This window comes from Peromyscus eremicus, chromosome 8a (genome assembly GCF_949786415.1).
Source record: "Peromyscus eremicus chromosome 8a, PerEre_H2_v1, whole genome shotgun sequence".
NCBI classification, from domain to species: Eukaryota; Metazoa; Chordata; class Mammalia; order Rodentia; family Cricetidae; genus Peromyscus; species Peromyscus eremicus.
Window position 1 is genome coordinate 54,714,442 of NC_081423.1, and position 15,017 is coordinate 54,729,458.

General features: G+C 40.6%; 1 protein-coding gene across 1 annotated transcript in view; it reads right to left on the bottom strand.

Moving 5' to 3' along the window:
• Window positions 1–6,272: 6,272 nt before the first annotated feature.
• The window catches only part of LOC131917014 (NACHT, LRR and PYD domains-containing protein 1a-like), a 60,089-nt gene continuing 51,344 nt past the window's right edge, over window positions 6,273–15,017 (bottom strand). The window contains exons 9-13 of the mRNA XM_059270664.1: window positions 13,216–13,478; window positions 12,593–12,718; window positions 11,613–11,754; window positions 7,012–7,038; window positions 6,273–6,583 (exon numbers count right to left, since the gene is read on the bottom strand). Coding sequence (XP_059126647.1) covers window positions 6,273–6,583; window positions 7,012–7,038; window positions 11,613–11,754; window positions 12,593–12,718; window positions 13,216–13,478 — 869 coding nt within the window. The remainder of the gene's footprint in view (window positions 6,584–7,011; window positions 7,039–11,612; window positions 11,755–12,592; window positions 12,719–13,215; window positions 13,479–15,017) is intronic.

Consider the following 15,017-nt stretch of genomic DNA (forward strand, 5'->3'; position numbering starts at 1 on the left):
TATGAAGAGGCTAGAGGCTTATAACGAAGAAATAAAAAGTAAAATTGAGGAACAGACAAACAAAAAATGGGAAGAACGCTATAAAAAACTAGAGGAAAGGACAAATAAAGCAGAAGAAAACAATAAATCCCTGAAAGAAAATCATGAAAAAGAAATGAAACAGATGAAGGAAACAGTCCAAGACCTGAAAAGGGAAACAGAAAAAATGAAGAAGACACAAACAGAGGGAATGCTGGAAATAGAAAATCTGAGTAAATGAACAGGAACTTCAGATGCAAGTATAACCAACAGAACGCAAGAGATGGAAGAGAGGATCTCTAGCGTTGAAGATATGGTAGAAGAAATAGATTAATCAGTCAAAGAAAACACTAAAGCCAACAAAGTCATGACCCAAAATGTCCAAGAAATTTGGGATACCATGAAAAGACCAAACCTATGAAAAATAGGGATAGAGGAAGGAGAAGAATACCAACTCAAAGGCACAGAAAATGTATTCAACAAGATCATAGAAGAAAACTTTCCCAACTTAAAGAAGGAAATGCCTATGAAGATACAAGAAGCCTATAGAACACCATACAGACTAGACCCCCCAAAAAAGTCCCCTCCACATAATAATTAAACAACTAAATGTACAGAATAAAGAAAGAATATTAAGAGCAGCAAAGGAAAAAGGCCAAGTGACTTATAAAGGCAAATCCATCAGAATAACACCCAAATTCTCAATGGAGACTTTGAAAGCCAGAAGGACCTGGACAGATGTAATGTAGACATTAAGAGACCATGGATGCCAACCTAGACTAATATACCCAGCAAAACTTTCAATCATCATAGATAGAGTGAACAAGACATTCCAAGACAAAGCCAGATTTAAACAATACTTATCCACAAACCCAGCCCTACAGAAAGCACTAGAAGGAAAATTCCAACCTAAGGAAGTCAGATGCACCCTCAAAAACACAGGCAATAGATAACACCATGGCAGTAAACCCCAAAGAAGAGAAGTACACACACACTACCACCAAAAAAAATAATGAATGAACAATCACTGGTAATTAATATCCCTTAATATCAATGGACTTAATTCACCTATAAAAAAACACAGGCTAACAGAATGGATATGAAAGCAGGACCCATCTTTCTGCTGCATACAAGAAACACACCTCAAATTCAAAGATAGACACTACCTAAGAATAAAAGGCTGGGAAAAGACTTTCCAATTAAATGGTCTTAAGAAGCAAGTGAATGCAGCCATCCTAAAATCCAGCAAAATAGACTTCAAACTAAAATCAATCAAAAGAGATCAAGAAGGGCATTACATGCTCATCACAGGAAAGATCCACCAAGATGAAGTTTCAATTCTCAACACATATGCCCCAAACACAAGGGTACCCACATATGTAAAAGAAACATTATTAAAGCTTAAATCACAAATAAAACCCCACACATTAATAGTGGGAGACTTCAACACCCCACTTTCACCACTGGACAGATCTCCCAAATTGAAACTTAACAGAGAAATAAAGGATTTAACTGATGTTATGACTCAAATGGACTTAATTGATATCTACAGAACATTCCATCCTAACAAAAAAGAATATACCTTCTTCTCAGCACCCCATGGAACTTTCTCTAAAATTGACCACATACTTGGCCACAAAGCAAATCTCAACAGATACAAAACAATTGGAATAACCTCCTGCATTCTATCAGACCACCATGGTTTAAAGTTAGATTTCAACAACAACAAGAACTACAGAAAACCTGCAATCTCATGGAAACTAAATAATGCTCAACTGAATCACCAATGGGTTAAGGAAGAAATAAAGAAAGAAATTAAAGACTTCCTAGAGATCAATGAAAATGAATACACCACATACCCAAACTTATGGGACACTATGAAAGCAATGCTAAGAGGGAAATTCATAGCACTAAATGCCCACATAAAGAAGTTGGAGAAATCTCACACTAGTGACTTAACAGCACACCTGAAAGCTCTAGAACAAGAAGAAGCAAAGTCTCCCAGGAAGAATAGATGCCAGGAAATTATCAAATTGAGAGCTGAAATCAATAAAATAGAAACAAAGAGAACAATACAAAAAATTAATGAAACAAAGAGTTGGTTCTTTGAGAAAATCAACAAGATAGACAAGTCCTTATCCAAACTAACCAAAAGACAGAGAGAGCATCCAAATTAACAAAATCAGAAATAAAAAGGGGGACATAACAACAGACAATGAGGAAATTCAGAGAATCATCAGGTCATACTTCAAAAACCTCTACTCCACAAAACTGGAAAATCTAAAAGAAATGGATAATTTTCTGGATAGGTACCACATACCTAAGTTAAATCAAGACCAGATAAACTATTTAAATAGTCCAATAACCCCTAAAGAAATAGAATCAGTCATTAAAAGTCTCCCAACCAAAAAAAGCCCAGGACCAGATGGTTTCAGCACAGAATTCTACCAGATATTCAAAGAAGAATTAATACCAATACTCTTTAAATTGTTCCACACAATAGAAGCAGAAGGAACATTACCAAACTCCTTCTATGGGTCTACAATTACCCTGATTCCTAAACCAAACAAAGATGCAACAAAGAAGGAGAACTACAGACCGATCTCCCTCATGAACATTGATGCAAAAATACTCAATAAAATACTGGCAAACAGACTCCAAGAACACATCAAAACAATTATCTACCATGATCAAGTAGGCTTCATCCCAGGGATGCAAGGGTGGTTCAACATATGAAAGTTCGTCAATGTAATACACCATATAAACAAACTCAAAGGAAAAAAAAAACACATGATCATCTCACTAGATACAGAAAAGGCATTTGACAAAATCCAACACCCCTTCATAATAAAGGTCTTGGAGAGATCAGGAATACAGGGAACATACCTAAACATAATAAAGGCAATTTACAGCAAGCCAACAGCCAACATCAAATTAAATGGAGAGAAACTCAAAGTGATTCCACTAAAATCAGGAACGAGGCAAGGCTGTCCGCTCTCCCCATACGTATTCAATATAGTAGTTGAAGTTCTAGCCAGAGCAATAAGACAACATAAGGAGATTAAGGGGATACAAATTGGAAAGGAAGAAGTCAAGCTTTCCCTATTTGCAGATGACATGATAGTATACTTGAGTGACCCCAAAAATACAACCAAGGAACTGATACAGCTTATAAACACCTTCAGCAACATAGCAGGATACAAGATCAACTCAAAAAAATCAGTAGCCCACCTATATACAGTTGACAAACAGGCTGAGAAGGAAATCAGAGATACATCACCCTTTACAATAGCCACAAATGATATAAAATACCTTGGTGTAACTCTAACTAAGCAAGTGAAGAACCTATATGACAAGAACTTTAAGTCCCTGAAAAAAGAAATTGAAGAAGATGTCAGAAAATGGAAAGATCTCCCATGCTCATGGATAGGCAGGATTAACATAGTAAAAATGGCAATCTTACCAAAAGCAATCTACAGATTCAATGCAATCTCCGTCAAAATATCAACACAATTCTTCACAGACTCTGAAAGAATAATACTCAACTTTATATGGAAAAACAAAAAAAACCCAGGATAGCCAAAAGAATCCTGTACAATAAAACAACCTTGGGAGGTATCACAATCCCTGACCTCAAGCTCTACTATAGAGCTACAGTAATAAAAACAGATTGGTACTAGCACAAAAACTGACATGTGGACCAATGGAATCGAATTGAAGACCCTGACATTAATCTGCACACCTATGAACATATGATTTTTGACAAAGAAGCCAAAACTGTACAATGAAAAAAAAGAAAGCATCTTCAACAAATGGTGCTGGCACAACTGGATGTCAATGTGTAGAAGGCTGTAAATAGATCCATATCTGTCACAGTGCACAAAACTTAAGTCCAAGTGGATCAAAGACCTCAACATAAATCCAGTTACTCTGAACCTGTAGGTTAAGAGAAAGTAGGAAGTAGTCTTGAACGCATTGGCATAGGAGATCACTTCCTAAATATAACACCAGTAGCACAGACACTGAGAGAAACAATCAATCAATGGGACTTCTTGAAACTTAGAACCTTTTGTAGAGCAAAGGACACGGTCAACAAGACAAAGCGACAGCCTACAGAATGGGAAAAGTCTTCACCAACCCCACATCTGACAGAGGGCTGATATCCAGGATATATAAAGAACTCAAGAAATTAGACATCAAAATGCCCAAGAGTCCAATTAAGAAATGGGCTATAGAACTAAACAGAGAATTCTCAACAGAGGAAGCTCAAATGGCTGAAAGACATTTAAGGAATTGCTCAACATCCTTAATCATTAGGGAAATTCAAATAAAAACAACTCTGAGATACCACCTTACATCTGTCAGAATGGCTAAGATCAAAAACACTGAAGACAGCTTATGCTGGAGAGGATGTGGAGCAAGGGGTGGGAATGCAAGCTTGTACAGCCACTTTGGAAATCAATATGGCGCTTTCTTAGAAAATTGGGAATCAATCTCCCCCAAGACCCAGCTATACCACTCTTGGGCATATACCCAAGGAATGCTCAATCATACCACAGAGGCACTTGCTCAGCTATGTTCATATCAGCATTGTTTGTAATAGCCAGAACCTGGAAACAACCTAGATGCCCTTCTACTGAAGAATGGATAAACAAAATGTGGTACATATACACAATGGAGTACTACTCAGCAGAGAAAAACAACGGCATCATGAGGTTTGCAGGCAAATGGATGGATCTAGAAAAAAAATCATCCTGAGTGAGGTAACCCAGACCCAGAAAGACAAATATGGTATGTACTCACTCATAGGAGGATACTAGATATAAAACAAAGATAATTAGACTGCTACTCACAACTCCAGGGAGGCTATCTAGAAAACAGGAACCTAAGAAAGACACAGGGATCACCCAGTGACAGAGAAATGGATGAGATCTACATGAACAACCTGGACGTGAGGGGGAGTGGTAAGGAAGGGCAAGGTTCGAGGGAAAGAGAGCTTAGGGGAGTGGGAGATCCCAGCTGGATCAAGAACAGAGGGGGAGAACTAGGAATGAGAGGCCATGATAAATGAAGACCACATGGGAATAGGAAGAAGCAAAGTGCTAGAGTGGTCCCCAGAAATCCTCAAAGATACCTCCACAATAGACTACTGGGAATGGTCGAGAGAAAGCCAAAACTGACCTACTCTGGTGATAGAATGGCCAAACACCCTAACTGTCGTGCTAGAAATCTCATCCAATGACTGAGGGAAGCGGATGCAAAGATCCACAGCCAGGCCCCAGGTGGAGCTCCAGGAGTCTAATTGGTGAGAAAGAGGAGGGATTGTAAGAGCGATATTGTTGAGACCAAGCTTGGAAAAAGCACAGGGACAAGTAGCCAAACTAATGGAAACACATGAACTATGAACCAATAGCTGAGGAGCCCCCAACTGGATCAGGCCCTCTGGATAAGTGAGACAGTTGATTAGCTTGAACCATTTGGGAGGCACCCAGGCAGTGGGACCAGGACCTGTCCTTAGTGTATGAGCTGGCTGTTTGGAACCTGGGGCTTATGCAGGGATACTTTGCTCAGCCTGGGAGGAGGGGACTGGACCTGCCTGGACTGAATCTACCAGGTTGAGCTGAATCCTCAGAGGAGTCTTTGCCCTGGAGGAGATGGGAATGGGGGGTGGGCTGGAGGAAAGGCGGGGGGAGGACAGGGGAATCCGGGGCTGATATATAAAATTAAATTAAATTATAAAATAAAAAAATCCAGATAATATCCCCCAAACAGTGGAATGAAATGAATAAACTATTTGAGACTTGGAAATGGAAATTAAATTAGTAAATAAAACCAAACTGAGGGTGGAAAATGTTTAAGAAGCTTTCTTCCTTTCCTATTTATAAGACATATACTTTCCAGGGAAAAGTACCTTCTATTTGTCTCTATTCCCATGCTCCCCAGTACTGCTTATACTATCATGGGCCAGGTGGGCATGAGACTGGCCACTCAGGCACTAAGAACAGACTGGACAAGGGCTGAATAGACTTGCTGACTCCACTGGATGTTTACTGAGATGCTCATCCCACATGACCATCTGGCTGGGAAAGGCCAAGAGGGGACATCTGGGTCCCCAAAAGGTGTCCTGATAACAGTGCTATCAGAGAGGCAACTCAGATGACAACTGGTTTGTAGATGGAGAAATTGAGGGCCAAAGAAAAATTAGGTAAATCCAGGACTCCAAGGGGAGTGCTCATGCCACAGCCACTAAGATGTCAGGATCCCACAGAGATGCTGCTCGACTTTTCATGGAGTTCCATGATCAGATGAGGATGGGTCTCCTTCAGAGCTTGGTAGACTTGGTCTTTGTTGGCCCTGGTCCAGGATCTACTGAGGCTGAAGAGCTTCCGCATCTTGCCTTGGTTGGTGGCTTCAGCCCGCACCGCCTCATAATCCTCTTCATTCAGCACCAGACCATGCAGTTTGTCCAAGACAGGGTCCACTGATGTCACTCGGGCCACCAGCTGCCTCCGATACTGGTCCACAAAGTGCAGCAAGGCACAAGTATCTAGGAGTGAAGATGAGACTGGCACTGAGCAAACAAAGGCTCTATCTGGGTCTCCCATTGTCTGACCACTTCTTGCACTTTTCATGTATTTCATCTCTATCCCTGGCTCCTTTCTTTTGCTGGGAAGTCATTTGAAAAACATATTTACATTCTTGAGTCCAGTTATTAGTGTGACACTCTGCCTGACAAGGAGGAGGGGTTCATGGTGGGGTGTTCAGGTTGGGAGTGGGTGGAGTTATTGTTTCTATGGGAAGGAAGTAGCAAGGGTCACAGGAGGAACTCTGCCCTGGGAATGCATCTCTCATTCCTGTTCTTGTGAGTCTTGCAAATAGAGGCTCCCTCCTTTCTCATTGCCTTTCTCTCAAGGGTCAGATGATCTATTAGCAGAATACTATTGACTTATCTGGCTTTGTATAGCTATTAGTTACCTTTGTGGGTTTCAACACTCATGGGTGATGCAGGTCTGAGGTCCCCTGGAAGAAAGGAGAGATGATACATCTGTAATGATGCCTGTCATCAACATTAAGTGCACTTTTGAAACTCTCACCCACTCCTGAAATTTTGAGAATGAACTACAGAAATTCTTTATAATCTGGATGGTGAACATTTCCTTACTCACACAGGCAATATGGGCACCAGGCCTGTCATCATAGAGAGAGAAGACATGTGAATGAGCAATAAACATTTCTCCCACAGGATCATATCCTCAATTTTATCTTAGATTGTATTCCCTGTGGATAACTAACAAAGTCCTTTGCTGGTTTAAACTATTTGACATTGATTCTGGGTAGAAAACTATTTTCTTGTCCTTGTTTGACCTTGTACACTCACATGCCACAAACGTGTGTTCTTGATTTGATGGCGGAGTCAGATGAGGCAAGACTGAGCACATGGGACCAGTGAGTTAATTTTATCAACAAGTGCAGGAGATAAATAAATTTCAGTTCATGAATAAGCCTCAAGGGTTTGAGAAGACCCTAAATTCACTGTTCTCTAATGGTTTAGGGAAGTCAGCCCAAGGATTCAGTTTGTAGTATTGGAATCCCTGGTTCTATTTATATGAAGGATGATATTGCTTCCACTCCATGTTAGCTGTACCATCTTGGTGCATCCTGACTTGTGAATAAACTTCAGCATCTAATAAAGAAAGTGTCTGAGTGACTGTGAATTGTAAAGCCAAGATGAAAGATTAGGAAAACAAGAGGGCCATGATTATAATCTTCTAGTACTTGAATAATTTCCCACATGGATAGGAGTAGATTTTGATGAGTCCCAAAGGACACAATTAAGAAAAATACATGGAAGAGATTCGCTTAATATAAAGAAAAACAACAACATTGCTCCCATCAGCTAAGGACCATACTACGAGATGTGTATGAACAATATTTAACCTTTCCAACCATCCTACAAGTTCCTCATTCTGATCTTCAGTTTATAGGTGAGGAAGGTCAGACTTAAGTGAATTAAGTCACTTTCCAAGATTGCCTTCAAAGTCAGTGCTGGAGTGAGATTCAAACCCTGGCCTGATGCTGGGGCAGGCCAGTTCTCCACCTGTGGCTCACTCAAGTCAAGGATAAGAAAAGTCTACTCTTTGACCATATGTGTAGCCTGTTTCTAGCAGCTCAGGAGTGGGAACCACCACTGTTTGACAGCTGTCAAGGGCTGGGCATCCCAATAGGTACTGATTATGGGAGCTTAGTTATGGCATTGTGAACACTGGACTAAGATTGTATTGTTACTTTACTCAAGAAATTTCACTATTTAGTTTTCTCTTGTCCATGTCATCTTGAAAATATAGATGACTTACAAGAGCCAACAAATAAACAAATAAATAAATAAAACAAAATGTTGGACAGAAAAGCCTAACCATAGAAATCAAAGAACTCTACTACAAAAACTTTATAACATACATCAAAGAAATAAATCAAGAAAGACCTTTGAAAGACACCCCTACCGTGTTTGGAAGAATCAATATTGTGAAAATCATCACCCTCTTAAAAGAAATCTACAGTTTTGATGCGGCACAATTAAGATTCCAGGGACATTCTTAACACATAGTAGAAAAAAAACCCTGAAATACACATGGAACCACAAGAGACAAAGGGAGGGTAACTTTGGACAAAAACACTATTATGGGAAACACCAGTACACATGAGAGGAGAATTCTGGGAGGAGGAAGGCTGAAACAGAAATGCTGCCAGCTGCCACAATGAGAAGCAGATGTTAGGATACTGGTAAGCCACGAGCCATGTGGCAACTGATCAATAGAAATGGGTTGATTTAAGATATAAGAACAGTTAGCAAGAAGCCTGCCACGGTCATACAGTTTATAAGTAATATAAGTCTCTGGTGTTTACTTGGTTGCGTCTGAGCAGCTGTGGGACTGGTGGGTGAGAGAGATTTGTCCTGACCGTGGGCCAGGCAGGACTGGACAAAACTCCAGCTCCAAGACAGCCTCCACTCCCACTGTTAGTAGTCTCACAAGAACACTAAGCTGCTCAAACAAAGCATATATGCAGAGAACCTAGACTGGACCCATACTGGCTCCCTGAGTATCAGTTCAGTTTCTGTGAACCCCTATGATCCCTGGTTAGTTGATTCTGTGGTCTATATTCTATAAGCAACCTGCTATGCTACATGGTCCCACTGCTGCAATAGTGATATAATTATAAGGGGAGCAATCAGTAGCTCCCTAATTATATTTCAGGTCCACTCTACAAAATAGAATCCATCCCAAATACTATAAAACTGGTAAAACAAACAAACACAGATCTGAGGAGGTCTTAGGGCCTTGAGAGAAGCTACTATTGTTGCTAAGCTAAACTGGCATAGTATCAATGACCTTCTAAATATCTATGTTTATGCCATAGACAAAAGCTACTTTCAGCTTTCATCAGAAAAGCTTCTCTTTGCTGTGAATGGAGGTGAATGCAGATAACTATGTATGGTGATATTTTATTTGTACTGAAATGCAACTTTATTTATTAACATACAAATAAAATCACATCTCAGTACAAATAAAATATCACCATATTGGCTCTGTGTTTCCTATTTAATAAGACTGTTCATCTACACCGATGGCTGTACAGGATACTGAGAATAAGGAATGGCTGAGTAGTCATCTTTATAAGTAGATATTTATACCACCTGCTTAAGGCTCAAGGAAAATTGTAGAAGAGGAAGTGGAAAGAATGTTGTTGTAGAATATTATTTTAAGGTATGTTACTTTTGTTTATGTTGCTTTTGTTTAACTCTGTGAAGCTATGTAATTCTGCCTGTCTAAATACCTGATGGTCTAATGAAGAACTAAATGGCCAATAGCAAGGCAGGAGAAAGGATATGTGAAGCTGGAAGGCAGAGAGGATAAGTAGAAGGAGAAAACTGGGAGGAAAGAGCTACATAAAAAAGTACCAGAGAAGGAGGAGGACTTCAGGGACCAGACAACCAGCTACATAGCAAGCCATGGAGTAAGAAACAAAGGAAGGTATACAGGAATAGAAAAGGAAAAGGCCAGAGGCAAAAGATAACTGGGATGATTAAAGTTAAAGAAAGCTGGCAAGAAACAAGCCAGGCTAAGGCCAGACATTTATAATTAAGAATAGGCCTCAGTGTGTGATTTACTTGGGAGCTGTGTGGCAGGCCACCCAAAAGAGTAAAAACAAACAACAACAGAATGTAGCAACAGAAGATATGAAAAAGGCTGGGAAGTGCTGTCTTCTAAGCATGACATGGCTATCACAATAATGAACTCATAGCACCTGCACCTACCACCTCTGGACCCACACAAGTTGGGCCAGCCCATCAGTCAGCTAGACATGGGGAATCAGCTCCCAGGGATAGTACCACTTACTGCTAAACTATTGACAGATAATAGATGATGGGGACAAGGGAGGTATACACTCTATCTGTATGCCTGCTGGTGAGCTCATTAAACTCTACTGAATAGTGTAAAATCCATGGATGCATAGATGGTTCCAGTTTGTGTGAGACACAAAGAAAAACTTTATAAATGTGGAGAAGAGCTTTGTAGAAAAGAAGAGGGGCTGGTAGGAGTAGAAGAGAGATAAGGTTTTTTTGTAGGGTAGAGTGACTAGAATGGATTATATGCATCTAAAATTTGTTAAAAAAAATTTGTTATTCAAATTATGGATAAATTTAAGATTGAGTATCGCATATTGGCAAAATCCCTTCATTTTAAAGCTGAGTTATTATGTGAACTGGAGCCAGTTGCTTTGTGCTTCTCAAAATCTGTCACTTCAAGCGGAGGCAGAAATCAGGATACAGGACTGAGAAAATGGGTTTTAGGGTATGTGGTGGGTAGGATAAGATGTTTTTCCTGGAAAATTATTACGTGTTGAAGGATTAGTCCTGCAGCAGCAATCAGAGGTGACTGGTCATGAGGACTGTGATTTTATGAATGAAATCATATACTAATGAACTCATAATTACGTGAGTAGTAAGAATGGTAGTGGAAACTATATAAGAATGTATAGCTGGAGGAAGTAGGTCACTGGGGCCATGTCCTGGAAGAGAATAACTTGCATGAATTTCTTCCCTTTTCCTCTTCCTTCCTCGTTTCCTCTTCCTATCCTTTCCTCCACCTCTTCCTCCTCCTCTTCTCTTCTACTCCTCTTCTCCTAGCATCCTCCTCTTCTCCCCTCATCTCTGTCCCTCTCCTTCCCCCCACTCTGCTTTGGAGCTAACAGGTAAAAAGCCTTTTCTTTCACAAGCTCCCATTACATGATATCCTGTTTCACCTCAGGGTCAAAGAGATGGAGGCAGCTCACTGTGGACTGAAACTTGATTCTAAGACTATGAATCAAAACAAACCTTTATTCTTAAGTTGTTTATCTCTTGTATTTTGTCACTATTAGGAAAGCTAACTAACACAGCATTAGTTATTAAACTGTGGTCAGAACACCTGTTATGGATCGAGCAGAGGTCACAAAACTAATCTATTTTGTGTCACAGAAACAATGACCACTCACCTCTCCCACTCATTGCCTTTCTTCTACATTTGGGGTCTCTGGCCTTAAACTAATTTTACCTGGTTTCAGCAGGGCTTTCCATATGAGATTCTTATATTTCTTGTCTCTGATTTTCAGCTTAATCCCTGAACCCATGTGGCCAACGTAGATCTCAGAGAAGAGCTGGGATTCCCCAGGGCTCCGGTAGCACAGCTCCAGTTCCTGAAGAGAGAAAGAATTACCGTGTAAGAGTGAACTACACATCCTATGAAGGAGGGCTGTCCCCACCCCCATACTTTCTTGATCTTGCACACCATATTAGACACTGGCTATCTTTTGCATGAAGTAACCCACAGACTTTGAACACACATCTTTATTCATAAGGTTAAGGACCCAGATGGGACCCCATCATGCTGTTCTTTTCTCATCACTCTGACAAAAACCTGACAGGAGGCAACTCAAGTAAGGGTTTGTATTGTTGTTTAGTACCAAGGTGGGAAATGCATGGAAGCTGGGGCTCCATTCTTGGTGTCAGGGCTCATTATGTCCCAGAGGACCAGCAAATCAGCAGTCTAGGATAAGTATCAGGGCATGACTATAAGCCTCAAGACCTGACACTAATGACATGCTTTTGATAGCCAGGGCTCACATATTTGTTTCCACAAACTCTCAAAATACTACCACTAGCTGTGTTCCAAGTGTTTAAACATGGATGTCTATATGAGACATTTCAAATTCAAACCCTTAACATCTATGGATGAGTGAGAGTTCATCCTGAAAGTCTTGCTCACGTAGCCTAAGCCAGGTATTGCTCTCTATATTTAGCTGGACTCTCCCCTGTGCCATATTGAATCTAATTCCTCAATTCCCCAGGCTCAATCTGCATTCCTGTGTGGTCCCTTAAATTGCTTTCCACCTAACTGTGATGTATTCTTGCTTATCCCAATCATAACTGCTTTCTATCCAATCTCAGTTTTCTGCAAAGCCTTGTAACCTGCCCCATAGGTTTCTCCAAGCCTGTCACCTGACCTTGAAGAGTAACAAATACTTGGATGCTCACCTTTGGGATGATTTCCAGTTTCTTGGAACCAGACACAATGTAGCGGGATCCAATGTACAGAGAGTCTACTGGGGGTGGCTTGTTTATTCGAATAAATTGGGCCATCTTTTCTTCATCATTAATGGCCTAGGGAACATTGTAGACAGTAATTTACCTAGATTTCTGGACCACAACATCTGGTCTGAATAAGGTGAGATAGTTTATCAGTACATTTGTTGGGATAAGGGTGGTGACACCTTTAAGTCACTTTAATACCTTGTGGTCTGCAACATAGATATCTGTTGACTTATTGGCCCCTTTCATGTTCATTGTGGGAACAGGGTCACTGCCACAAATGAAGGGAGTTGGCTACAGATTGTGCACAGAGAATTCCCATCCTTCTGATGGGTAAAAAGAGGCTATAGAAGGCTGTTCAGAAATTAGTAAATGGGCGTCAAAGGCAGTTCAGGGACTGTGGTGTGAAGTATCCAAGAAGAGAACAGAATTATGCACACACACGAGGGATTTCCTTATAGAACTGCATCCCAACTCTGAGTTGAGAATCTCTCCAAGGGGCTCACTATTTGCATCTCAAGTTTTCTCTCAGCCCACCCTGCACCCACTTCTGTGATCCTCAGCATCACCTTACGAATGGTACAGTCATTAGGGACCAGGTAAAGGTGAAATGTCGCTTCCTTGAGATTGAGGTGATAGTAGATCAATGTGGTGGCAGTGATGGGGATGAAGTGCCCGACAGCAGGTATCATTCTCATTAGAACTCCAATTGGGGAGAAGCTTGGGTTTTCCAGCACTGCAAAACACTGCTCCACCCTGGATGGCGTTTCTAGGACTATCCCATGTTCTTGAAAATGGGCCACACGGAACAAGGAAATGTTCACCTGTCCCTCTGTGAAGGAAAAGATTCAAGAGATATAGATTTAGTGTTTCCATTGATCCATGCTTGGCTGGGAAAATAGCACCCTATGACTTAGAATGATTGTGGTGATTTGAATGAGAATGGGCCCCTATATTTGGTGGAACTGTTTGGGAAGCATTAGGAGGTATGGCCTTGTTGGGGGAGCTGTGTCACTGGTGAGATTTGAGATTTTCAAAAGCTCATGCTTTTATCATTTTTTTCTCTCTCTCCTACTTGTGGATCAGGATGTAAACTCTCAGCTACTTCTCCAGTACCAAGCCTACCTGCTTTCTGACATGTTCCCTGCCATATTGGTCATGAACTCACCCTCTGAATCTAAGCCCCAATAAAGTCTTACTCCTATAAGTTGCTTTGGTTATGATTTTTATTTAGTTTGTATTTATGTTTTGATGTTTATGAGAAAAACTATGACCAAAATTTAAATTCTAATAACTAAATTCCAGTGACAGCACAGCAGAACTATCAACTGTTTCCTCATTATCAATCACCATGCCAGTGAGGGTGAGTGTGACCTGTTGTCAGTGGTGACTCATGCAGACTGACCCTCATTGGATCAATCTTGGCTTTGCCCCTGGCTAGCTGCTGGGTGAGCATTCACAGTGGAGTGGAGGTTTTTTTTTTTTATTATCATGTCCATGGCTGCTATAAAGAATACAGTCTCAGAGGTTACTGTCAGAAACTTGACACCTAGCAGGTTCTCTGAGGTGCTGCTATCACCAGCCTCAGTGTCTTGGGATTGATGGTGTCCTCAAAATTCTTAGTTGCAGGATGGAGTTTTCTGCTATGAAAGAGACCCAAGGGTACCTTTGTCAACTGAAGAAAAGCTGGATAGATCACTGGAATGGTTAATATTATAGGTGAAATTGGTAAAAATCTAGAATCATCATAGATACAGGCCTCAGGACATGATAGTAAGAGATTATCTTGATTGGGTTAATTGAGTAGGGAAGACCTACACACTGTGTGTGGTACTATTCTATGGACTAGGACCTAGGACTGTGCAAAATGAAGAAGGTCACATGAGCACAAGTATTCACTGTTCTCTGCTTCCTCTGTTGACTCAAGTTTATCAGGTGCTGAAAACTCCATGTTCTCAGACTTCCATGTCATGATTAACTGTTTCTTTGACTGTGAGGAAAATAAATCCTTTCTCTCTTAAGTGTCTTTGGTCAGGTATTTTGTTTGAACTATAAGTAAAGCAACCTTGACAGAAAATGGATACAAAAAGTTGGATTGATGCTGTAAAAAGCCTTATCATGTGGTTCTTAAGCCTTTGGAACTGTTTTGTGGCTGGAATGTGAAGAGTTTCATTCTTAGGACTAGGAAAACACTTCCATGCTGAGAGCAGAGCTTATGGGGACATTCAGGTGGAAGCAGGAAGACAAGAATGCTGAGAGAGACAGTGGAGGCCAGTCCATGAGGTTGCAGAGAGCAGCAAGTTTTCCATTGGGAACTGTAAGAGGATCCATTCATGTGACAGTTTGGCTAAGAATTTAGATTTATTGTGTT